This window comes from Salmo salar, chromosome ssa06, assembly GCF_905237065.1.
Source record: "Salmo salar chromosome ssa06, Ssal_v3.1, whole genome shotgun sequence".
Classification (NCBI taxonomy): domain Eukaryota; kingdom Metazoa; phylum Chordata; class Actinopteri; order Salmoniformes; family Salmonidae; genus Salmo; species Salmo salar.
In genome coordinates, this window is record NC_059447.1 from 5,642,812 (window position 1) to 5,670,067 (window position 27,256).

At 43.1% G+C, this 27,256-nt stretch overlaps 1 protein-coding gene across 2 annotated transcripts in view; it reads left to right on the forward strand.

Moving 5' to 3' along the window:
* The window catches only part of LOC106601971 (synaptotagmin XVII), a 99,863-nt gene that overhangs the window by 16,358 nt on the left and 56,249 nt on the right, over positions 1-27,256 (forward strand). The window contains exons 3-9 of one of the 2 annotated variants that reach the window (XM_045719638.1): positions 4,317-4,462; positions 17,026-17,174; positions 17,557-17,800; positions 18,302-18,455; positions 20,420-20,563; positions 23,365-23,439; positions 25,479-25,599. In XM_045719638.1, coding sequence (XP_045575594.1) covers positions 4,317-4,462; positions 17,026-17,174; positions 17,557-17,800; positions 18,302-18,455; positions 20,420-20,563; positions 23,365-23,439; positions 25,479-25,599 — 1,033 coding nt within the window. The remainder of the gene's footprint in view (positions 1-4,316; positions 4,463-17,025; positions 17,175-17,556; positions 17,801-18,301; positions 18,456-20,419; positions 20,564-23,364; positions 23,440-25,478; positions 25,600-27,256) is intronic. The other variant, XM_045719639.1, reaches the window with a different exon arrangement.

The following is a 27,256-nucleotide window of genomic DNA, read 5'->3' on the forward strand; positions in this document are numbered from 1 at the left end:
TCTGACGATGCTATACACTAGTCAGTCTGACGATGTTATACATTAGTCTGACGATGTTATACACTAGTCTGACGATGCTATACACTAGTCTGACGATGTTATACACTAGTCTGACGATGATATACACTAGTCTGACGATGCTATACACTAGTCTGACGATGCTATACACTAGTCAGTCTGACGATGATATACACTTGTCTGAGGAAAAAACAGGATGTCTTTTGCACATGCAATTACCATAAAAAATGGGAATTGAGAGTAATCCTGCCATCCCTCCATCTCCCTTCTTCCTTATCTAATATATCTCCCTTTCCATCCCTCCATGTCTCTTCTTCTGTATCTAATATATCTCCCTTTCCATCCATCCATCTCTCTTCTTCTGTATCTAATATATCTCCCTTTCCATCCCTCCATCTCCCTTCTTCTGTATCTAATATATCTCCCTTTCCATCCATCCATCTCTCTTCTTCTGTATTTAATATAGCTCCCTTTCCATCCCTCCATCTCTCTTCTTCTGTATCTAATATATCTCCCTTTCCATCCCTCCATGTCTCTTCTTCTGTATCTAATATATCTCCCTTTCCATCCCTCCATCTCTCTTCTTCTGTATCTAATATATCTCCCTTTCCATCCATCCATCTCTCTTCTTCTGTATTTAATATATCTCCCTTTCCATCCCTCCATCTCTCTTCTTCTGTATCTAATATATCTCCCTTTCCATCCCTCAATCTCTCTTCTTCTGTATCTAATATATCTCCCTTTCCATCCATCCATCTCTCTTCTTCTGTATCTAATATATCTCCCTTTCCATCCATCCATCTCTCTTCTTCTGTATCTAATATATCTCCCTTTCCATCCCTCAATCTCTCTTCTTCTGTATCTAATATGTCTCCCTTTCCATCCCTCCATCTCTCTTCTTCTGTATCTAATATATCTCCCTTTCCATCCATCCATCTCTCTTCTTCTGTATCTAACATATCTCCCTTTCCATCCCACCTTTTCTTCCCTGTGAGACTCCTATTAGCTCCCAGTCAGATCTAATGCCTAGGCTTAAGCTCAGTGGCCTAACACAGTCTCCTCTTCTCCTTCTTTATTTCCAATGTTTTTTAAAATTAATTTAACCTTTATTTAACTAGGCAAGTCAATTAAGAACAAATTCTTACTTACAATGACGGCCTACCTCGGCCAAACCCTGATGACGCTGGGCCAATTGTGCGCCACCCTATGGGACTCCCAATCACGGCCGGATGTGATGCAGCCTGGATTCAAACCAGGGGCTGCAGTGATGCCTCTTGCACTGAGATGCAGTGCCTTAGATCTCTGCGCCACTCGGGACACTCCTTCTTCTCCTTCTTCACCTTCTTCTTCTCTCATCTTCCTCTACTTCTTCAGGGCCGCGTTCCAAATGGAACCCTGTTCTCCTGTTTAGTGCACTTATTTTGACCAGGTTCCATACATAGGGAATAGGGTGCCGTTGACTAACGCAGTCAGATCCACTGTCTCGTGGACTAGCCGAAGGGCATCGCTGGAGATCAGTTGAGATCAGACTCTCTGATTACATTTCTGGCTGTATCAATGGAGGATCAAAAGAGGAATGAGAGTTTAATGTACCTTTACAGTATGTCATTTAACCCCTTATTACAGTTTAATGTACCTTTACAGTACATGACCCAACCCCTTATTACAGTTTAATGTACCTTTACAGTATGTGACCCAACCCCTTATTACAGTTTAATGTACCTTTACAGTACATGACCCAACCCCTTATTACAGTTTAATGTACCTTTACAGTATGTGACCCAACCCCTTATTACAGTTTAATGTACCTTTACAGTATGTGACCCAACCCCTTATTACAGTTGAATGTACCTTTACAGTATGTCATTTAACCCCTTATTACAGTTTAATGTACCTTTACAGTATGTGACCCAACCCCTTATTACAGTTTAATGTACCTTTACAGTATGTGACCCAACCCCTTATTACAGTTTAATGTACCTTTACAGTATGTGACCTAACCCCTTATTACAGTTTAATGTACCTTTACAGTATGTGACCCAACCCCTTATTACAGTTTAATGTACCTTTACAGTACATGACCCAACCCCTTATTACAGTTTAATGTACCTTTACAGTATGTGACCTAACCCCTTATTACAGTTTAATGTACCTTTACAGTATGTGACCCAACCCCTTATTACAGTTTAATGTACCTTTACAGTATGTGACCTAACCCCTTATTACAGTTTAATGTACCTTTACAGTATGTGACCTAACCCCTTATTACAGTTTAATGTACCTTTACAGTATGTCACCTAACCCCTTATTACAGTTTAATGTACCTTTACAGTATGTGACCTAACCCCTTATTACAGTTTAACCCCTTACTACACTCAGACAGGCTGGGGCACAAATGGCCCATAGGGACATTTCTGTGGATGTGAACTGAAATTCACCTGCTATGAATCTTGGCTCACGTCTTGGCTAGCTATGAAATCCAATTTCTCTAGTTTCAAGCATCTTGTGTAAAGTATAAATGTTTCCCTGACTATCTCTCTCTCTCTCCCTGACACACACACATACACTCTCTCTCTCTCTCTCTCTCTCTCTCTCTCTCTCTCTCTCTCTCTCTCTCTCTCTCTCTCTCTCTCTCTCTCTCTCTCTCTCTCTCTCTCCCTGACACACACACACACTCTCTCTCTCTCTCTCTCTCTCTCTCCTGACACACACACTCTCTTTCTCTCTTGCTCTTTCTCTCTCCCTGACACTCACTCACTCAATTCAATTCAATTTAAAGGCTTTATTGGCATGGGAAACACATGTTAACATTGCCAAAGCAAGTAAAGCAGATAATTAATAAAAGTGAAATAAAACGTTTTTTCTTTTTTAATTGTGGAATAAACAATAAAAATGAACAGTAAACAATAAACAAGAAAAATACATTTATAATGTCATATTATGTGCAAATAGTTAAATTACAAAAGGGAAAATAAATAAACATAAATATAGGTTGTATTACAATGGTGTTTGTTCTTCACTGGTTGCCCTTTTCTTGTGGCAACAGGTCACAAATATTGCTGCTGTGATGGCACACTGGGGTATTTCAACTATAGTTTATCAAAATATGATTTGTTTTCTAATTCTTTGTGGGTCTGTGTAATCTGAGGGAAATATGTGTCTCTAATATGGTCATACATTTGGATAGGAGATTAGGAAGTGCAGCTCAGTTTCCAACTCATTTTGTGGGCAGTGTGCACATAGCCTGTCTTCTCTTGAGAGGCAGGTCTGCCTACGGTGGCCTCTCTCAATAGCAAGGCTATGCTCACTGAGTCTGTACATAGTCAAAGCTTTCCTTAAGTTTGGGTCAGTCACAGTGGTCAGGTATTCTGTCAGTAATTCTCTTTATGTTTTCTCATGATTTGTTTGGGTCTAATTGTATTGCTGTCCTGGGCAGTGGCGGGTTTAGGTATAGACGACATGGGCAGCCGCCCAGGGCGGCATCTTGCCGGGGGGCGGCATGGGGCTCCCGCACAAAAAAACAAAATTCAACTTCAAGTTAAAAATAAATATTCAGAATGGTGACATTTGTGTGATGGGTTTTCTATCGCTTATTTGCACGTCACGTCAATGATATCATGTCACCGTGTGGGACTGTGGGTCAATTAACCTTGTCGGAGTGGGCGCCCTGATTCTAGTTTGGGAGCTAGGCAGGCTACTGCCTGGGAAGGTCTCCCACTCAGAAGTATGAGATGGAGATGGGGAGGGGGGCGGGGGTAGGTTGACCTCAGGTCTCCCCACTGGAAGCCCACGGTAGGGGAGCGGTGGGAATCTATCAAATATCGCACCACTAACTTTGTACAGTACTCATGCAATAGGTAATGCAATTAGTTGTGAAATTGAGTTTGGGTGTTTTTGTTTGAAGTGCAGTAGTGTAATGATCAGGTTCTCTTCTTTAGAAGTGTGTTGTTCTATTTGTGTATTTGTGTGATATAGGATTTGTGCAATTTACTTTTATTTGTGTGTTATTTTGGAGGGAGGGGTTCACCCAGGGAGCCATACAAGCTACAACCGCCACTGGTCCTGGGGGTCTGTGGGGTCTGTTTGTGTGAACAGAGCCCCAGGACCAGCTTGCTTAGGGGACTCTTCTCCAGGTTCATCTCTCTGTAGGTGAAGGCTTTGTTATGGAAGGTTTGGGAATCGCTTGCTTCCTCTCTCTATCTCTCTCTCTCTCTCTCTCTCTCTCTCTCTCTCTCTTTCTTTCTCTCTTTCTCTCTCCTCTCTCTTCTCTCTCTCTATCCCCGTCTCTCTCTCTATAGGGTGTGCTGGCCAGGCTAACTGACTGTCTGTTGTGTCGGTGGTCGTGTCGCTCATGTCTGTTGTGGTGTTGGGAGTGCTGCTTTCCGCCCAGTGATGAGGAGGTGGAGATACTGGGACCCTTCCCTGCTCAGACCCCCTCCTGGCTGTGAGTTAACACACACACATAAACACACACACATAAACACACACACATAAACACACACACACACACACACAAACGGACGGACGGCCGCACACACACACACACACACACACACACACACACACACACACACACACACACACACACACACACACACACACAAACAGACACGCATGAACGAAAGCACACTCACGCACACATGCCCACATGCACACAACGTTCACTTGTCCAGTTGTGTTAAATCAGTCTCAGGAAGTAGAAGGATACACTTTTTAAACCTATTCCAACAGGGCTGTGGATATAGTCAATCATCATTACAGATTATTACCAGGTCTGTCAATGCCCCCTGTTCTGTGGCGTAATGGAACAGTCCAGCCACCCTGTTCTGTGGTGTAATGGAACAGTCCAACCCCCCTGTTCTGTGGCGTAATGGAACAGTCCAGCCACCCTGTTCTGTGGTGTAATGGAACAGTCCAGCCACCCTGTTCTGTGGTGTAATGGAACAGTCCAGCCACCCTGTTCTGTGGTGTAATGGAACAGTCCAACCCCCCTGTTCTGTGGTGTAATGGAACAGTCCAAACCCCCTGTTCTGTGGTGTAATGGAACAGTCCAGCCACCCTGTTCTGTGGTGTAATGGAACAGTCCAAACCCCCTGTTCTGTGGTGTAATGGAACAGTCCAGCCACCCTGTTCTGTGGTGTAATGGAACAGTCCAACCCCATGTTCTGTGGTGTAATGGAACAGTCCAACCCCCCTGTTCTGTGGTGCAATGGAACAGTCCAACCCCCCTGTTCTGTGGTGTAATGGAACAGTCCAAACCCCCCTGTTCTGTGGTGTAATGGAACAGTCCAACCCCATGTTCTGTGGTGTAATGGAACAGTCCAACCCCCCTGTTCTGTGGTGTAATGGAACAGTCCAACCCCCCTGTTCTGTGGTGTAATGGAACAGTCCAACCCCCCTGTTCTGTGGTGTAATGGAACAGTCCAACCCCCATGTTCTGTGGTGTAATGGAACAGTCCAACCCCCATGTTCTGTGGTGTAATGGAACAGTCCAACCCCCATGTTCTGTGGTGTAATGGAACAGCCCAACCCCCCTGTTCTGTGGTGTAATGGAACAGTCCAACCCCCCTGTTCTGTGGTGTAATGGAACAGTCCAACCCCCATGTTCTGTGGTGTAATGGAACAGTCCAACCCCCCTGTTCTGTGGTGTAATGGAACAGTCAAACCCCCCCTGCTCTGTGGTGTAATGGAACAGTCCATATCCCATGTTCTGCTAGTCTCTCTAGGGACCTGATGTTGACGTCAGCACTCTGGGTGAGCTCATTCTGTGGTTGAGAGGGTGTGTGTGTGACAGAGACCAAAGGTCTGGCTGAACCACTGTTCTACTGATTAAGATAGACATGTTGGAGACACACACACATACACACACACTGTACCGATACTGTTGTCTCTCAGGAGTAGTATCAGCATAGCATGTGATACAGACCATATACCAGTATTAACCTGCTTATTACCATGGAGACTCAGTCTGAGATACAGACCATATACCAGTATTAACCTGCTTATTACCATGGAGACTCAGTCTGAGATACAGACCATATACCAGTATTAACCTGCTTATTACCATGGAGACTCAGTCTGAGATACAGACCATATACCAGTATTAACCTGCTTATTACCATGGAGACTCAGTCTGAGATACAGACCATATACCAGTATTAACCTGCTTATTACCATGGAGACTCAGTCTGAGATACAGACCATATACCAGTATTAACCTGCTTATTACCATGGAGACTCAGTCTGAGATACAGACCATATACCAGTATTAACCTGCTTATTACCATGGAGACTCAGTCTGAGATACAGACCATATACCAGTATTAACCTGCTTATTACCATGGAGACTCAGTCTGCCTCCCAAATGAAACACAAGTTCCTAAATAGTGCACTTATTTTGACCAGAGGCCTATTGACTCTTTTAAAAACATGAGGTGTCTCTGTCCCCCTCCACCCACCCCCACTCTCTATTGGTTTCACCTAAGTTCATTTCCCTCTTCTCCTCTCCTCTTCTCCCTCCCTCCTCTCCTAAAGCCATGTGTTTTAGATTGCCCTGTTACCTTGACAACTATCTCCCTGCGAGCTGTCGCCATGGACACATAGGGTCCTTGATGATCCCCTAGGGATGGCTGGGAATTAGGTGTCCAGTACAAAGCCCTGACTAGAATTATATGCCCTGACGAACAGAAAGGAGGAAGGGAATGAGGAAGGAAGGAAGGAAGGAAGGAAGGAAGGAAGGAAGGAAGGAAGGAAGGAAGGAAGGAAGGAAGGAAGGAAGGAAGGTAGAGAGAGAGAGAGAGAGAGAGGGGAAGGGAGGGAGCTAGGGAGGGATGGGGAGAGAGAGAGGGGGGGAGAGAGAGAGAGGGAGAGAGAGAGAGAGAGAGAGAGAGAGAGAGAGAGAGAGAGAGAGAGAGAGGGGAAGGGAGGGAGCTAGGGAGGGATGGGGAGAGAGCGAGAGAGCGAGAGAGAGAGAGAGAGAGAGAGAGAGAGAGAGAGAGAGAGAGGGAGAGGGAGAGGGAGAGGGAGGGAGGGGAAGGGAGGGAGCTAGGGAGGGATGGGGAGAGAGAGAGAGAGAGAGAGAGAGAGAGAGAGAGAGAGAGAGAGAGAGAGAGAGAGAGAGAGAGGGAGGGAGGGAGGGAGAGAGAGAGAGAGGGAAAACAATAAAATGAGTAAAACATGTTTGTGCAGATTCCTCTCAGCATTGGCCAGTGATATTAAAGGGGCAATCCAGGATTCCAAACACAACAAGCGGTCACCTCGTCACGTGTTTTGGTAAATAGCTGAGAGATGAGGCTGGAGAAGAGGATGTAACAATCCCTGATGGTTCCTCTGATGGTGTTTTAATAGAACTAAATTCCCTCTGAGCAGAACAGAACAGAAGCCCCAGACAGGATGCAGTCTCATGTTATCATGTCCTGACTGACTACTGTCATTACACTACCGTACAATGTGTTTATTTGTGTGTGTGTGTGCGTGTGCGTGTGTGTGCGTGTGTGTCTGTGTGTGTTGATTTTTGTGACGGCAGAGACAAATGGAATAATATGCGACAGGGAAAAATAAGGACAAGGACATGGACCTGTCATCAGGAGAAGTTGTGTCTGTTCCTAGAGAAGGACATGTCATCAGGAGAAGTTGTGTCTGTTCCTACAGAAGGACCTGTCATCAGGAGAAGATGTGTCTGTTCCTACAGAAGGACCTGTCATCAGGAGAAGTTGTGTCTGTTCCTAGAGAAGGACCTGTCATCAGGAGAAGATGTGTCTGTTCCTACAGAAGGACCTGTCATCAGGAGAAGTTGTGTCTGTTCCTAGAGAAGGACATGTCATCAGGAGAAGATGTGTCTGTTCCTACAGAAGGACATGTCATCAGGAGAAGATGTGTCTGTTCCTACAGAAGGACCTGTCATCAGGAGAAGTTGTGTCTGTTCCTACAGAAGGACATGTCATCAGGAGAAGATGTGTCTGTTCCTACAGAAGGACCTGTCATCAGGAGAAGTTGTGTCTGTTCCTACAGAAGGACATGTCATCAGGAGAAGTTGTGTCTGTTCCTACAGAAGGACCTGTCATCAGGAGAAGTTGTGTCTGTTCCTAGAGAAGGACATGTCATCAGGAGAAGATGTGTCTGTTCCTAGAGAAGGACATGTCATCAGGAGAAGTTGTGTCTGTTCCTACAGAAGGACATGTCATCAGGAGAAGATGTGTCTGTTCCTACAGAAGGACATGTTGTCAGGAGAAGTTGTGTCTGTTCCTACAGAAGGACATGTCATCAGGAGAAGTTGTGTCTGTTCCTAGAGAAGGACATGTCATCAGGAGAAGATGTGTCTGTTCCTACAGAAGGACCTGTCATCAGGAGAAGTTGTGTCTGTTCCTAGAGAAGGACATGTCATCAGGAGAAGATGTGTCTGTTCCTAGAGAAGGACATGTCATCAGGAGAAGTTGTGTCTGTTCCTAGAGAAGGACATGTCATCAGGAGAAGTTGTGTCTGTTCCTACAGAAGGACATGTTGTCAGGAGAAGTTGTGTCTGTTCCTACAGAAGGACATGTTGTCAGGAGAAGTTGTGTCTGTTCCTACAGAAGGACCTGTCATCAGGAGAAGTTGTGTCTGTTCCTACAGAAGGACATGTCATCAGGAGAAGATGTGTCTGTTCCTACAGAAGGACATGTCATCAGGAGAAGTTGTGTCTGTTCCTACAGAAGGACATGTCATCAGGAGAAGATGTGTCTGTTCCTACAGAAGGACCTGTCATCAGGAGAAGATGTGTCTGTTCCTACAGAAGGACATGGCTCACTAATAGAATGGGTCAGCAGTTATTTGAGATATTCTGATGTAAAGTGTCAGTAGTTATTAGAAATATTCTGGTGTAAATGGTCAGTAGTTATTAGAAATATTCTGGTGTAAAGGGTCTGTAGTTATTAGAAATATTCTAGTTGTCACAGTATCCACCGAGGATGGCGCCCCTCCTCGGTCGGGCGGCGCTCGGCGGTCGTCGTCGCCGGTCTACTAGCTGCCACCGATCTATGTTTCTATGTTCTTTGGTTTTTGTCTGATCTAGCCCGCACCTGTCTCTTGTTTGTCATTAGTGGGGAGGTATTTAGTTTGTTACTTTGGGTTCGTCTTTGTGCGGGATTGTTTGTTCGTCAGCGGGCAGGTCTGTGAACGTTCTGTGATTTTTGCACATTTTTCCCCAGCAGATTCTCGCTAGAGGAATATTGTATTTGCCGGGCTGCGCCCCTTGCGTATTTTTGTTTTCTCGGGGTTTACTGTGTTCCCGTGTGGTGTCTGGGCGCACCCTATGCCCTTTTGTTACGCCGAGTGGGTTTTCAGTGCAATAAATATATCGTTCTACGACACTACGTCTCCTGCGTTTGACTCTGCCCTTTCCTCCTGCCTTAAGGAACCGTGACACTGGTGTAAAGTGTCAGTAGTTATTAGAGATATTCTGGTGTAAAGTGTCAGTAGTTATTAGAGATATTCTGGTGTAAAGTGTCAGTAGTTATTAGAGATATTCTGGTGTAAAGTGTCAGTAGTTATTAGAGATATTCTGGTGTAAAGTGTCAGTAGTTATTAGAGATATTCTGGGGTAAAGTGTCAGTAGTTATTAGAGATATTCTGGGGTAAAGTGTCAGTAGTTATTAGAGATATTCTGGGGTAAAGTGTCAGTAGTTATTAGAGATATTCTGGGGTAAAGTGTCAGTAGTTATTAGAGATATTCTGGGGTAAAGTGTCAGTAGTTATTAGAGATATTCTGGGGTAAAGTGTCAGTAGTTATTAGAGATATTCTGGTGTAAAGTGTCAGTAGTTATTAGAGATATTCTGGTGTAAAGTGTCAGTAGTTATTAGAGATATTCTGGTGTAAAGTGTCAGTAGTTATTAGAGATATTCTGGTGTAAAGTGTCAGTAGTTATTAGAGATATTCTGGTGTAAAGTGTCAGTAGTTATTAGAGATATTCTGGGGTAAAGTGTCAGTAGTTATTAGAGATATTCTGGTGTAAAGTGTCAGTAGTTATTAGAGATATTCTGGTGTAAAGTGTCAGTAGTTATTACAGATATTCTGGTGTAAAGTGTCAGTAGTTATTAGAGATATTCTGGTGTAAAGTGTCAGTAGTTATTAGAGATATTCTGGTGTAAAGTGTCAGTAGTTATTAGAGATATTCTGGTGTAAAGTGTCAGTAGTTATTAGAGATATTCTGGTGTAAAGTGTCAGTAGTTATTAGAGATATTCTGGTGTAAAGTGTCAGTAGTTATTAGAGATATTCTGGTGTAAAGTTTCAGTAGTTATTAGAGATATTCTGGTGTAAAGTGTCAGTAGTTATTAGAGATATTCTGGTGTAAAGTGTCAGTAGTTATTAGAGATATTCTGGTGTAAAGTGTCAGTAGTTATTAGAGATATTCTGGGGTAAAGTGTCAGTAGTTATTAGAGATATTCTGGTGTAAAGTGTCAGTAGTTATTAGAGATATTCTGGTGTAAAGTGTCAGTAGTTATTAGAGATATTCTGGTGTAAAGTGTCAGTAGTTATTAGAGATATTCTGGTGTAAAGTGTCAGTAGTTATTAGAGATATTCTGGTGTAAAGTGTCAGTAGTTATTAGAGATATTCTGGTGTAAAGTGTCAGTAGTTATTAGAGATTTTCTGGTGTAAAGTGTCAGTAGTTATTAGAGATATTCTGGTGTAAAGTGTCAGTAGTTATTAGAGATATTCTGGTGTAAAGTGTCAGTAGTTATTAGAGATATTCTGGTGTAAAGTGTCAGTAGTTATTAGAGATATTCTGGTGTAAAGTGTCAGTAGTTATTACAGATATTCTGGTGTAAAGTGTCAGTAGTTATTACAGATATTCTGGGGTAAAGTGTCAGTAGTTATTAGAAATATTCTGGTGTAAAGTGTCAGTAGTTATTAGAGATATTCTGGTGTAAAGTGTCAGTAGTTATTAGAGATATTCTGTTGTAAAGTGTCAGTAGTTATTAGAGATATTCTGGTGTAAAGTGTCAGTAGTTATTAGAGATATTCTGGGGTAAAGTGTCAGTAGTTATTAGAGATATTCTGGTGTAAAGTGTCAGTAGTTATTAGAGATATTCTGGGGTAAAGTGTCAGTAGTTATTAGAGATATTCTGGTGTAAAGTGTCAGTAGTTATTAGAGATATTCTGGTGTAAAGTGTCAGTAGTTATTAGAGATATTCTGGTGTAAAGTGTCAGTAGTTATTAGAGATATTCTGGTGTAAAGTGTCAGTAGTTATTAGAGATATTCTGGTGTAAAGTGTCAGTAGTTATTAGAGATATTCTGTTGTAAAGTGTCAGTAGTTATTAGAGATATTCTGGTGTAAAGTGTCAGTAGTTATTAGAGATATTCTGGTGTAAAGTGTCAGTAGTTATTAGAGATATTCTGGTGTAAAGTGTCAGTAGTTATTAGAGATATTCTGGTGTAAAGTGTCAGTAGTTATTAGAGATTTCCCAGGGTAAAGTGTCAGTAGTTATTAGAGATATTCTGATATAAATTGTCAGTAGTTATTAGACATATTCTGGTGTAAAGTGTCAGTAGTTAGAGATATGCTGGTGTAAAGTGTCAGTAGTTATTAGAGATATCCCGGGGTAAAGTGTCAGTAGTTATTAGAGATATTCTGATATAAATTGTCAGTAGTTATTAGAGATATTCTACATCAGCTGCATAGTGGCTGCATCCCATTTAATAATAAGGTAGGTGCTTATACTTGTCCTATTTAAAATGTTATTTTTTCATGTCTCAACTCCCCCTCTGCCAGGATCAGCCATTATCAACGGCGACCCTGGAGCAATTAGGGTTAAGTGCAGTCGTGCAAAGTACTTAAGTAAAAATATTTAAAAGTACTACTTGTCAGCCCTCAAGTTTTCAAGATATGTCACTTTCCAAAAACAGAAATCAGAAATCATCCCCGATGATGCTGCGTTTTGCTTTTGTTTCTTTTTTTGATAAAGCACTTAGATTTAATTTTGTTACTTAAGTATATTTAAAACCAAATACTTTCGCTCAAATATAACTTTACTGGGTGACTTTCACCTAAGTCATTTTTTATTAAGGTATCTTTACTTTTTCTGAAGTATGCGCAAGCTCGAGGACTCGAGCTAGTGACCTTTGGGTTCCTGGCCCCGCGCTCTAACCGCTAGGCTCCCTGCCACCCCTATGAGATGCAGCCAGTGACAGCTGTGTTTACAGAAGTATCACTATCGCTCATGGAAACAATCAGTTAATCCTGCCAGAAAGCCGTTAGCACACACACACACACACACACACACACACACACACACACACACACACACACACACACACACACACACACACACACACACACACACACACACACACACACACACACACACACACACACACACAGAGAGAGAGAGTAGTTATGATGACGTCGTTGTTATATAGCTGTCTGATTTCCCCAGTTGAAGGATAAGGAACATTTCGACCACATTAGCCAATAACACATGTTTCTTGTCCTTCACATGGACCCAGAGGAGCTCCATACTCTGAGTTGGCAGGTACCACCAATGTGTGGTAGACAAGGGCTTCTGACCCCTTTTGTGACTGATGCAAATCCATCAGGGACCCCCTCTTAATCAGAACAGTACAGCGCATTTATGTTTAAACAAATTCAACAAACAATTAGAGAATACAACAAGTATTGAGTTGAAAAATGGATAATTGGTGGAGTACTGTGGATACCAATATCCCTGTGAGCCTCCCAGGCCCATGTTGCCCAGGGTTAAGAACAGAATACTGTGGATACTAATGTCTCTGTGAGCCTCCCAGGCCCATGTTGCCCAGGGTTAAGAACAGAATACTGTGGATACTAATATCCCTGTGAGCCTCCCAGGCCCATGTTGCCCAGGGTTAAGAACAGAGTACTGTGGATACTAATGTCTCTGTGAGCCTCCCAGGCCCATGTTGCCCAGGGTTAAGAACAGAGTACTGTGGATACTAATGTCTCTGTGAGCCTCCCAGGCCCATGTTGCCCAGGGTTAAGAACAGAGTACTGTGGATACTAATGTCTCTGTGAGCCTCCCAGGCCCATGTTGCCCAGGGTTAAGAACAGAGTACTGTGGATACTAATGTCTCTGTGAGCCTCCCAGGCCCATGTTTCCCAGGGTTAAGAACAGAATACTGTGGATACTAATGTCTCTGTGAGCCTCCCAGGCCCATGTTGCCCAGGGTTAAGAACAGAATACTATGGATACTAATGTCTCTGTGAGCCTCCCAGGCCCATGTTGCCCAGGGTTAAGAACAGAATACTGTGGATACTAATGTCTCTGTGAGCCTCCCAGGCCCATGTTGCCCAGGGTTAAGAACAGAATACTGTGGATACTAATGTCTCTGTGAGCCTCCCAGGCCCATGTTGCCCAGGGTTAAGAACAGAATACTGTGCATACTAATGTCTCTGTGAGCCTCCCAGGCCCATGTTTCCCAGGGTTAAGAACAGAATACTGTGGATACTAATGTCTCTGTGAGCCTCCCAGGCCCATGTTGCCCAGGGTTAAGAACAGAGTACTGTGGATACTAATGTCTCTGTGAGCCTCCCAGGCCCATGTTTCCCAGGGTTAAGAACAGAATACTGTGGATACTAATGTCTCTGTGAGCCTCCCAGGCCCATGTTGCCCAGGGTTAAGAACAGAGTACTGTGGATACTAATGTCTCTGTGAGCCTCCCAGGCCCATGTTGCCCAGGGTTAAGAACAGAGTACTGTGGATACTAATGTCTCTGTGAGCCTCCCAGGCCCATGTTGCCCAGGGTTAAGAACAGAGTACTGTGGATACTAATGTCTCTGTGAGCCTCCCAGGCCCATGTTGCCCAGGGTTAAGAACAGAATACTATGGATACTAATGTCTCTGTGAGCCTCCCAGGCCCATGTTGCCCAGGGTTAAGAACAGAGTACTGTGGATACTAATGTCTCTGTGAGCCTCCCAGGCCCATGTTGCCCAGGGTTAAGAACAGAGTACTGTGGATACTAATGTCTCTGTGAGCCTCCCAGGCCCATGTTGCCCAGGGTTAAGAACAGAATCTTGTAAATTAATAATATTCCATTGTATTGCATTCTATTACACCCTCTAAACTTATTTCATGGATCCCTTGGCCAAAAAGAGTTTAATCTGTTGCTGTTAGTAATATTCATAAACAAAATGTATTATTTGGGGGGAGATCAGGCCATGGACCACCTGTAGTAGATCGAGGTTCAAGTGTTTCTCGCTCTCTCTCTGTCTCCCTCTATCCATCTGTTTCTCTCTCTCTCTCTCTCTCTCTCTCTCTCTCTCTCTCTCTCCCTCTTTCACTCTGGATCTCCCTGTCTTTCTCTCTCTCCCTCTGTTTCTCTGTCTCAATCTCTCCCTCTCCCTCTGTTTCTCTCTCTCTCTCCCTCTTTCTCTCTGGCTCTCCCTGTCTTTCTCTCTGTCTCCCTCTCTCCCTTTCCCTCTGTTTCTCTCTCTCTCCCTCTTTCTCTCTGTCTCCCTCTCTCCCTCTCCCTCTGTTTCTCTCTCTCTCCCTCTTTCTCTCTGGCTCTCCCTGTCTTTCTCTGTCTCCCTCTCTCCCTCTCCATCTGTTTCTCTCCCTCTTTCTCTCTGTCTCCCTCTCTCCCTCTCCCTCTGTTTCTCTCTCTCTCCCTCTCTCAAATCAAATCAAATCAAATGTATTTATATCGCCCTTCTTACATCAGCTGATATCTCAAAGTGCTGTACAGAAACCCAGCCTAAAACCCCAAACAGCAAGTACCGTAATTTCCGGACTATTAAGCGCACCTGAATATAAGCCACACCCACCGATTTTTTTTTATTTTTTTGGAACATAAATAAGCAGCACATGTCTACAAGCCGCAGGTGCCAACCGATACATTGAAACAAATGAACTTTACACAGGCTTTAACGAAACACGGCTTGTAACAAAAATAAATAGGCTTTAACGAAACACGGCTTGTAACAAAAAATAAAAAATGAGCAGCTTTAGTTGTCTTTTTGCACTGAGTCAATTCCTCACGCTGCTGTTTCCAACGTCTTATCATCGACTCATTAAGACCAAGCTCCCGTGCAGCAGCTCTATTTCCTTTTCCAACAGCCAGATCAATCGCCTTCAACTTGAAAGCTGCATCATATGCATTTCTCCGTGTCTTTGCCATGATGAGGGTGACAAAATGACTACCGTAATCAGAATGATGGGAAGTTTGAGAGCGCTCGATTTAATCTAAACAGTAAACAAAAAAGTTGTTTGACCTTAACCCGTTCGGCAATTTCATTGGTCTAATGAAAGCTTCATGCCGGCAAAAAACTGAGCACGTCACAGAATGTGTTTTTTTTGGAGCAAAAAAATTGAAAGCGGGAAAAATCCATATCTTAGCTGTGTCATTGTTTAAGCCGCGAGGTTCAAAGCCAGGGAAAAAAGTTGCGGCTTATAGTCCAGAATCTACGGTAATGCAGGTGTAGAAGTACGGTGGCTAGGAAAAACTCCCTAGAAAGGCCAAAACCCAGGAAGAAACCTAGAGAGGAACCAGGCTATGAGGGGTGGCCAGTCCTCTTCTGGCTGTGCCGGGTGGAGATTATAACAGAACATGGCCAAGATGTTCAAATGTTCATAAATGACCTGCATGGTCAAATAATTATAATCACAGTAGTTGTCGAGGGTGCAACAAGTCAGCACCTCAAGAGTAAATGTCAGTTGGCTTTTCATAGCCGATCATTGAGAGTATCTCTACCGCTCCTACTGTCTCTAAAGAGTTAAAAACAGCAGGTCTGGGACAGGAAGCACGTCCGGTGAACAGGTCAGGGTTCCATAGCCGCAGGCAAAACAGTTGAAACTGGAGCAGCAGCTCGGCCAGGTGGACTGTGGACAGCAAGGAGTCATCATGCCAGGTAGTCCTGAGGCATGGTCCTAGGGCTCAGGTCCTCCGAGAGAGAGAAAGAAAGAGAGAAAGAGAGAATTAGAGAGAGCATACTTAAATTCCGGATAAGGCAGGAGAAATACTCCAGATATAACAGACTGACCCTAGCCCCCCGACTCATAAACTACTGCAGCATAAATACTGGAGGCTGAGACAGGAGGGGTCAGGAGACACTGTGGCCCCATCCGATGAAACCCCCGGACAGGGCCAAACAGGCATGATATAACCCCACCCACTTTGCCAAAGCACAGCCCCCACACCACTAGAGGGATAACTCCAACCACCAACTTACCGTCCTGAGACAAGGCCGAGTATAGCCCACAAAGATCTCCGCTACGGCACAACCCAAGGGGGGGGCGCCAACCCAGACAGGAAGACCACGTCAGTGACTCAACCCACTCAAGTGACGCACCCCTCCTAGGGACGGCATGGAAGAACACCAGTAAGCCAGTGACTCAGCCCCTGTAATCGGGTTAGAGGCAGAGAATCCCAGTGGTGAGAGGGGAACCGGCGAGGCAGAGACAGCAAGGGCGGTTCATTGCTCCGTAGCCTTTCTGTTCACCTTCACACACCTGGGCCAGACTACACTCAATCATAGGACCTACTGAAGAGATGAGTCTTCAGTAAAGACTTAAAGGTTGAGACCGAGTCTGCGTCTCTCACATGGGTAGGCAGACCATTCCATAAAAATTGAGCTATATAGGAGAAAGCCCTGCCTCCAGCTGTTTGCTTAGAAATTCTAGGGACAATTAGGAGGCCTGCGTCTTGTGACCGTAGCGTACGTGTAGGTATGTACGGCAGGACCAAATCTGAAGATAGGTAGGAGCAAGCCCATGTAATGCTTTGTAGGTTAGCAGTAAAACCTTGAAATCAGCTCTTGCCTTAACAGGAAGCCAGTGTAGGGAAGCTAGCACTGATGTAATATGATCACATTTTTGGGTTCTAGTCAGGATTCTAGCAGCCGTATTTAGCACTAACTGAAGTTTATTTAGTGCTTTATCCGGGTAGCCGGAAAGTAGAGCATTGCAGTAGTCCAACCTAGAAGTAACAAAAGCTCTCCCTGTCTCTCTCTGTCTCCCTCTCTCCCTATGTTTCTCTCTCTCTCCCTCCGTCTCAGAGTGAACGAGTGTGTGGATGAGAAGGACACTTATACAGGGGTCACTCATGTTGACGCCATGGCAATACCGCAGGACAGTATTCCGACCCGGAGACGGTCCAGCTCAGAGATGTCCCGATCCACCTTCAGCCTGGTCCAACAACTCTCCAGTAAGAACAACTGATCCAATGAATCACTGAATCAAACACTGAACCAATTAACCACTTAACTACTGAATCAAATACTGAACCACTGACTCTCTGAATCAAACTCTTAACTACTGAACCACTGAACCAATTAATCAAACACTGAACCCCTGAACCAATTAAATACTAAACTACTGAATGAAACACTGAATCACTGAACCAAGGAATTACTGAGTTAAGTATTGAACCACTGAACCAATTAACCACTAAGAACCACTGGATGAAACACTGAACCACTAAGAACCACTGAATCAAAAAATGATTGAATTAACTTCTTCATTCCCCTCTCCTCTCTCTTTTCTCCTCTAACTATATTCTCCTCTATTCACCCCCTCCCCTCCCCCAGGTCTAGACGCCCGCAGGCCCAGCTCTCCGCTGGTTGATGTGAAACCCATTGAGTTCTGGGCCATGGGCCCCAGGAAGGAGGTAATCCAGCCGCTGCGTCGACCTCAGCCCCCTGCGGATGACTACTTCAGGAAGTTGGAGCCACGCCTCTACTCTCTGGACTCATCCGGAGACGACGTGGACTCGCTAACGGACGAGGAGATTCTGCTACGATACCAACTGGGCATGCTCCACTTCAGCACACAGTAACGTATTGTCTTTTATACGTTGTATTATATCTTTTATATTTTAGAATCAGAATTATAGTAATAAGCTTGTAAACTTCCCCAGGTCTAGAAATAAATACAGGAAAATAAGAAAAACATTCATTCATCTAATGTTTCTTTTCTTCATGTCCCTCTGATCATCCCAATCTCCTCCTCTTCTCTCTCTTTTCTCCCTCTGATCACCCCAATCTCCTCCTCTTCTCTCTCTTTTCTCCCTCTGATCATCCCAATCTCCTCCTCTCTCTCTGTCTCTCTCTCCCCCCCTCTCTCTTTCTCTCCCTCTGATCATCCCAATCTCCTCCTCTCTCTCTCTGTCTCTCTCTCCCCCTCTCGCTCTCTCTTTCTCTCCCTCTGATCATCCCAATCTCCTCCTCTCTCTCTCTCTGTCTCTCTCTCTCTCCCCCTCTCTTTCTCTTTCTCTCCCTCTGATCATCCCAATCTCCTCCTCTCTCTCTCTCTCCCATACCCCTCTCCTCTCAGGTATGACCTAATCAACGGCCACCTGGGCGTTAGGGTCATTGAGGCTCGCGACCTGCCCCCACCTCTGACATGTGATGGAGCCCGCCAGGACATGGCCCACTCCAACCCATACGTCAAGATCAGCCTGCTGCCGGACCACAAGAACTCCCGGCAGGTAGCTTAGCGCTTAGAGAAGCGGCCCTGCAACTGGAGGGTTGCTGGTTTGAATCCCAGCTCTGACTGGAAAAATATGGTGTGGAGTGAGCTGTCAACTGGAGGGTTGCTGGCATCAGTATCCTAGAAACCATTGTCTGCTGTTGTGCCCTTGAGCAAAGCACTTAATCATACCTAGAAGTATTGCTCCGGGGGCGCAGTCCCATTGCTTCCAGGCTCAAGGTTGGGTTGTCAGCATAAATACACATTTCCATTTTCTATAAGTTAATGGGCCCCCCTCACCTTGGGTTCCCGAGTGTCGCAGCGGTCTAAGGCACTGTATCTCAGTGCTAGAGGCGTCACTACAGACACCCTGGTTCAAATCCAGGCTGTATCACAACTGGCCATGATTGGAAGTCCCATAGGGCGGCGCACAATTGGCCCAGCGTCGTCCGGGTTTGGCTAGGGTAGGCCGTCATTGTAAACAAGGATTTGTTCTTAAAACCTCTTAGGGATGGGGGCAGTATTTTCATGGCCGGATGAAAAATGTACCCAAATTAAACTGGTTACTACTCTGGCCCAGAAACTAAGATATGCATATTATTAGTAGATTTGGATAGAAAACACTCTGAAGTTTCTAAAACTGTTTGAATGGTGTCTGTGAGTATAACAGAACTCATATGGCAGGCAAAAACCTGAGAAAAATTCAACCAGGAAGTGGAAGATCTGAGAATTGTAGTTCTTCTTTCTAATCCCTATCGAAACTACAGTGTCTGTGGGGTCACGTTGCACTTCCTAAGGCTTCCATTGACTGTCAAAAGCCTTCAGAAAGTTGTTTCATCCGTCTCCTGTAACCGGGCAGAGTATCAGTCAATGAGTGGACTGCCTGGGGACAAAAGGATTGGATATGCGCTGTTCCTGCTTTTTGTCCTTGAATGAATACGCTATTGTCCTGTTGGAATATTATCGCATTTGTACGTTAAAAAATACCATAAAGATTGATTTTAAACAACGTTTGACATGCTTCTAAATACGGTAATGGAACATTTTGACTTTTTGTGTCTTGAATTACGCTCGCGCATTATGCCTTTGGATAGTGACCTGAACGCAAGAACAAAACGGAGGTATTTGGACATAAATGTGGATTATTTCGAACAAAAACAACATTTCTTGTGGATGTAGCAGTCCTGGGAGTGCATTCTGACGAAGATCAGCAAAGGTAAGAGAATATTTATAATACTAATTCTGAGTTTAGGTGACCCCGAACTTGGCGGGTGTCTGTATAGCTTGCTGTGATGGCGAGCTATGTACTCAGAATATTGAAAAATGTGCTTTCTTCGTAAAGCTATTTTAAAATCTGACACAGCGGTTGCATAAAGGAGTACTGTATCTATAATTCTTAAAATAATTGTTATGTATTTTGTCAAAGTTTATGATGAGTATTTTTGTAAATTTACCGGAAGTTTTGGGTGGGAATATATTTTCTGAACATCACGCTCCAATGTAAAATGCTGTTTTTGGATATAAATATGAACTTTATCAAACAAAACATACATGTATTGTGTAACATGATGTCCTAGGAGTGTCATCTGATGAAGATCGTCAAAGGTTAGTGCTTCATTTAGCTGTGTTTTGGGTTTTTGTGACATTTCTCCTTGCTTGGAAAATGGCTGTGTGGTTATTTTTGTCTTTGTACTCTCCTAACATAATCTAATGTTTTGCTTTCGCTGTAAAGCCTTTTTGATATCGGACAATGTGGTTACATCAAGGAGAAGTGTATCTTTAAAATGGTGTAAAATAGTCGTATGTTTGAGAAATTGAAATTATGATATTTTTGCTGTTTTGAATTTTGCGCCATGCTATTTTGTCAAACGATCTCGTTAACGGGATCCTGTCTCGAAGTGGTCACTAAGAGGATTTATTAACTGACTTGCCTAGTTAAATAAAATAAAATAAAAAGAATAATAAAGTATTTTTCTTCTTCAGACGGGGGTGAAGAGGAAGACACAGAACCCGGTGTTTGAGGAGCGGTTCACCTTTGACCTTCTGTTCTTGGAGGCCCAGCGCCGCACCCTGCTGCTGTCTGTGGTCGACTTCGACAAGTTCTCACGACACTGTGTCATCGGCAAGGTGAACACACATACACGCATACCCAACCCCACAAACAAAACACACACACACGAACGCACACACGCTCATACACAAGCACACAAGCACACACACCAATCATGTGAGTATTGATACCTGGGGTGAAAGTAAGCTGGTAAAACATGATCCTATCACAATAATTAAAACAAAGACTGCATGAAAACCTGTCGGCTGTTACACCATCATTTGTCATTAGCCTGTCAGCCGCATGACAAATTTGCAAATGGACTTGATAAAGGGTGGAATACGTTCCAAAATGTTGTGTGGTTTGATGTGAACACAAATACATTCAGGCTATAAGTCTAATGTCATTAGGCTATTGGGTGTTTTAATAGCCTTTTCCCATTCATCAAATGGCCGGTGCACTGCACTGTTTCAGATGCTGGAATTATGTGAGAGTGGATGAACGTGCGCGGGTATTGTCTGCTTTTTGAAGTGATTTATTTGACAATGACTGGTTGTGTTCATCCTACTTTAAAAAAAGTGACGTCTTTACTATTAGCTATAAAAATAAAGAGAGTTGTACGATCAATATATAAACTCCCAGTAATGGGTAAATCACCAACGTTTCGGCATCACTGTGCCTTCTTCTTGACTATTAGGCCAATAAAAACAATGTGTGTGCATACACAGGATGTCCCGTACCAGGAAGATACAGTGGATGGCGAAAATTTTCACCCCCTTTGGCATTTTTCCTATTTTGTTGCCTTACAACCTGGAATTAAAATTGATTTTTGAGGGGTTTGTATCATTTGTTTTACACAACATGCCTACCACTTAGAAGATGCAAAATATTTTTTATTGTGAAACAAACAAGAAATAAGACAAAAAAAATGGAAAACTTGAGCGTACATAACTATTCACCCCCCTCAGTGTCAATACTTTGTAGAACCACCTTTTGCAGCAATTACAGCTGCAAGTCTCTTGGGGTATGTCTTTATAAGCGAGTCACATCTAGCCACTGGGATTTTTGCCCATTCTTCAAGGCAAAACTGCTCCAGCTCCTTCAAGTTCGATGGGTTCCGCTGGTGTACAGCAATCTTTAAGTCATACCACAGATTCTCAATTGGATTGAGGTCTGGGCTTTGACTAGGCCATTCCAAGACATTTAAATGTTTCCCCATAAATCACTCAAGTGTTGCTTTAGCTGTATGCTTACAGTCATTGTCCTGCTGAAAGGTGAATCTCAGTCCTAGTCTCAAATCTCTGGAAAGACTGAAGCAGGTTTCCCTCAAGAATTTCCCTGTATGTAGCGCCATCCATTATTTCTTCAAATCTGACCAGTTTTCCAGTCCCTGCCAATGAAAAACATCCCACACCGCATGATGCTGTCACCACCATGCTTCACTGTGGGGATGGTGTTCTCGGGGTGATGAGAGGTGTTGGGTTTGTGCAAGACAGAGCGTTTTCCTTGATGGCCAAAAAGCTCAATTTTAGTCTCTTCTGACCAGAGTACCTTCTTCCATATGTTTGGGGCCACATTCCTTTTGGCGAACACCAAACGTGTTTGCTTATTTGTTTCATTAAGCAATTACTTTTTTCTGGCCACTCTTCCGTAAAGCCCAGCTCTGTGGAGTGTACGGCTTAAACTGGTCCTATGGACAAATATTCCAATCTCCGCTGTGGAGCTTTGCAGCTCCTTCAGGGTTATCTTTGGTCTCTTTGTTTCCTCTCTGATTAATGCCCTCCTTGCCTGTTCCGTGAGTTTTGGTGGGTGGCCCTCTCTTGGCAGGTTTGTTGTGGTGCCATATTCTTTCCATTTTTTATAATGGATTTAATGGTGCTCCATGGGATGTTTAAAGTTTTGGATATTTTTTTATAACCCAGCCCTGATCTGTACTTCTCCACAACTTTGTCCCTGACCTGTTTAGAGAGCTCCTTGGTCTTCATGGTGCCACTTGCTTGGTGGTGCCCCTTGCTTAGTGGTGTTGTAGACTCTGGGGCCTTTCAGAACAGGTGTATATATACTGAGATCATGTGACAGATCATGTGACACTTAGATTGCACACAGGTGGACTTTATTTAACTAATTATGTGACTTCTGAAGGTAATTGGTTGCACCAGATCTTATTTAGGGGCTTCATAGCGAAGGGGGTGAATACATATGTGTCACAACGTCCACAGAAGGTGGCGCCTCTCCTCGGTCGGGCGGTGCTCGGCGTTCGTCGTCGCCGGCCTACTAGCTGCCACCGATCTATGTTTCAGTGTCTGTTAGTTATGTCTGTTTTTTGATTGCACTTTGATTTGTCATTAGTGGGGGGGGTATTTAGTCTGTCTGTGTTTAGTTAGGATTCGTGCGGGATTGTTCTTTGTTACGTGTGGTGTTATATTGTTTGGGACTTATTGTATAGGCAGTAGGGTTGCCGGGCTGCGTCCCGTCTACCCTTTTGAGCGGTGCTTCTTTTAGTCTTTTTGACTGTTGTGCTCCCAGCCGTATATGGATTTTGCCTTTGGATTTATTAAATGAAGTTTGTTCCAACGGACCTCAGTCTCCTGCGCTTGACTCACCCTAAAACAGTTCTACGCTCGTGACAATATGGATGCACCACTTTTCCATTTAAATGTTGTTGTTTTTTAAAACAAGTAATTTTTTTTCATTTCACTTCACCAATTTGGACTATTTTGTGTATGTCCATTACATGAAATCCAAATAAAAATCTATTTAAATTACAAGTTGTAATGCAACAAAATAGGAAAAACGCCAAGGGGGATGAATACTTTTGCAAGGCACATTCATCCCTGACTGATAGATTAGTTCTGTAATGGTGTGTTTCCATTGGTAGGTGGCGCTGCCTCTGAGTGAGGTTGATCTGGTGAAGGGCGGTCACTGGTGGAAGGCCCTGGTACCCAGTTCTCAGGTAGGGAGAACACACACACTAAATGTCTTAGTTCAACACACACTAAGTGTCTTAGTTCAACACACACTAAATGTCTTAGTTCAACACACACTAAGTGTCTTAGTTCAACACACACTAAATGTCTTAGTTCAACAATGTCTTAGTTCAATACACACTACGTGTCTTAGTTTAACACACACTAAGTGTCTTAGTTCAACAATGTCTTAGTTCAACACACACTAAGTGTCTTAGTTCAACAATGTCTTAGTTCAATACACACTACGTGTCTTAGTTTAACACACACTAAGTGTCTTAATTCAACAATGTCTTAGTTTAACACACACTAAGTGTCTTAATTCAAAAATGTCTTAGTTCAACACACACTAAGTGTCTTATTTCAACACATACTAAATGTCTTAGTTCAACAATGTCTTAGTTCAACACACACTAAGTGTCTTAGTTCAACAATGTCTTAGTTCAACACACACTAAGTGTCTTAGTTCAACACATTGATCTAAGTGGATTCCTCCCTTTGGATGTAAAACCATTATAAAGCTTCTCAGCCTGTCCTCCTCCTCCTCTTCCGCCTCATTCACTCGTCCTCCTCCTCTTCACCTCCTCATCCACTTCCTCCCCATTCCCTCGTCCTCCTCCTCTTCACCTCATCCATTTCCTCCTCATTCACTTGTCCTCCTCCTCTTCACTTCCTCATCCACTTCCTCCCCATTCCCTCGTCTTCGTCCTCCTCCTCCTCCTCTCCTCCTCTCAGCCTCTCCTACATAGACATCCAGTCATCTTTAGGCCCTCTGAGGCCCAATCTGTTGTTTATTGGCCAGGAGAGGCACAACACTGACAGTGTGTGTGTGTGTGTGTGTGTGTGTGTGTGTGTGTGTGTGTGTGTGTGTGTGTGTGTGTGTGTGTGTGTGTGTGTGTGTGTGTGTGTGTGTGTGTGTGTGTGTGTGTGTGTGTGTGTGTGTGTGTGTGTGAGAGTGTGTGTGTGTGTGAGAGAGTGTGAGAGAGTGTGAGAGAGTGTGAGAGAGTGTGAGAGAGTGTGAGAGAGAGTGAGTGAGTGAGTGAGTGAGAGACACTAACACTGATACACTGTCCTAGCTGCACATCTGTTCTATTGTCACGAGGGTGGTGAACCCATCGCTAGGGAACACAACAACACCGCAACACGGCAATACCACAGCAACACCGCAACAACACCATAAAACCACAACACAACAACACCACAACAACACCACAACACCACGACACAACAACACCATGACACCACCACAACAACACCACAACACAACAACACAGGCTGGTAAGAACAACATTATACACACAAGCACACACCCTGGATTCTCTCTACTAGGGGTCTCTACTAGACACACACCCTGGGTTCTCTCTACTAGGGGTCTCTACTAGACACACACCCTGGATTCTCTCTACTAGGGGGTCTCTACTAGACACACACCCTGGGTTCTCTCTACTAGGGGTCTCTACTAGACACACACCCTGGGTTCTCTCTACTAGGGGTCTCTACTAGACACAGACCCTGGGTTCTCTCTACTAGGGGTCTCTACTAGACACACACCCTGGGTTCTCTCTACTAGGGGTCTCTACTAGACACACACCCTGGGTTCTCTCTACTAGGGGTCTCTACTAGACACACACCCTGGGTTCTCTCTACTAGGGGTCTCTACTAGACACACACCCTGGGTTCTCTCTACTAGGGGTCTCTACTAGACACACACCCTGGGTTCTCTCTACTAGGGGTCTCTACTAGACACACACCCTGGGTTCTCTCTACTAGGGGTCTCTACTAGACACACACCCTGGGTTCTCTCTACTAGGGGTCTCTACTAGACACACACCCTGGGTTCTCTCTACTAGAGAGAGAGAGATAGGAAGAGAGAGCGAGATAGAGGGAGAGAGAGAGAGAGAGAAAAGAAAGAGCGAGAGAGGGAGAGAGAGAGAGAGAGCTGCTGTTATCAATCATCTATCTGAGATAGTCAGACAGACGTATCTACAGATAGAGTGATATTAACAGTGTTTTGTGTTTCTAACAGAATGAGGTAGAGCTGGGAGAGCTGCTGTTATCACTCAACTACCTGCCCTCCGCTGGAAGACTCAACGTTGACATCATCAGAGCCAAGCAGCTGCTGCAGACAGACATGTGCCAGGGATCAGGTAAACCATACCTACTAACATAGCTACTAACATACCTACTAATATACCTACTAACATACCTAATAATATACCTACTACCATACCTACTAACATACCTACTAATATACCTACTAACATACCTACTAACATACCTACTAACATAGCTACTAACATACCTACTAATATACCTACTAATATACCAACTAACATACCTACTAACATACCTACTAACATACCTACTAACATACCTACTAATATAACTACTGATATACCTACTGATATACCTACTGATATACCTACTAATATACCTACTAATATACCTACTAATATACCTACTAACATACCTACTAATATACCTACTGATATACCTACTAATATACCTACTAACATACCTACTAACATACCTACTAATATACCTACTAATATAGCTACTAACATACCTACTAACATACCTACTAATATACCTACTAACATAGCTACTAACATAGCTACTAACATACTGACATACCTAATATTATACCTATTTATATACCATATAACATACCTAATAAAATACCTACTAACATACCTATTAATATACTTATTACATACCTACAAACATACCTACTAACATACCTATTACATACCTAATAATATACCTACTAATATACCTACTAATATACCAACTAACATACTTACGAACATACCTACTAATATACCTACTAACATACCTAATAATATACCTACTACCATACCTACTAACATACCTACTAATATACCTACTAACATACCTACTAACATACCTACTAACATAGCTACTAACATACCTACTAATATACCTACTAATATACCAACTAACATACCTACTAACATACCTACTAACATACCTACTAACATACCTACTAATATAACTACTGATATACCTACTGATATACCTACTGATATACCTACTAATATACCTACTAATATACCTACTAATATACCTACTAACATACCTACTAATATACCTACTGATATACCTACTAATATACCTACTAACATACCTACTAACATACCTACTAACATACCTACTAATATAACTACTAACATAGCTACTAACATACCTACTAACATACCTACTAATATACCTACTAACATAGCTACTAACATAGCTACTAACATACTGACATACCTAATATTATACCTATTTATATACCATATAACATACCTAATAAAATACCTACTAACATACCTATTAATATACTTATTACATACCTACAAACATACCTACTAACATACCTATTACATACCTAATAATATACCTACTAATATACCTACTAATATACCAACTAACATACTTACGAACATACCTAATAATATACCTGTTAATATACCACATAACATACCTATTAATATACCATATAACATACCTAATAATATACCTACTAACATACCTACTAACATACCTACTAATATACCTACTAACATACCTACTAACATACCTACTAACATACCTACTAATATACCTACTAATATACCTACTAATATACCTACTAACATACCTACTAATATACCTACTAATATACCTACTAATATACCTACTAATATACCTACTAACATACCTACTAATATACCTACTAACATATCTACTAACATACCTATTAATATACCATATAACATACCTACTAATATACCTACTGTAACGGCTGTCGTAAAGAGG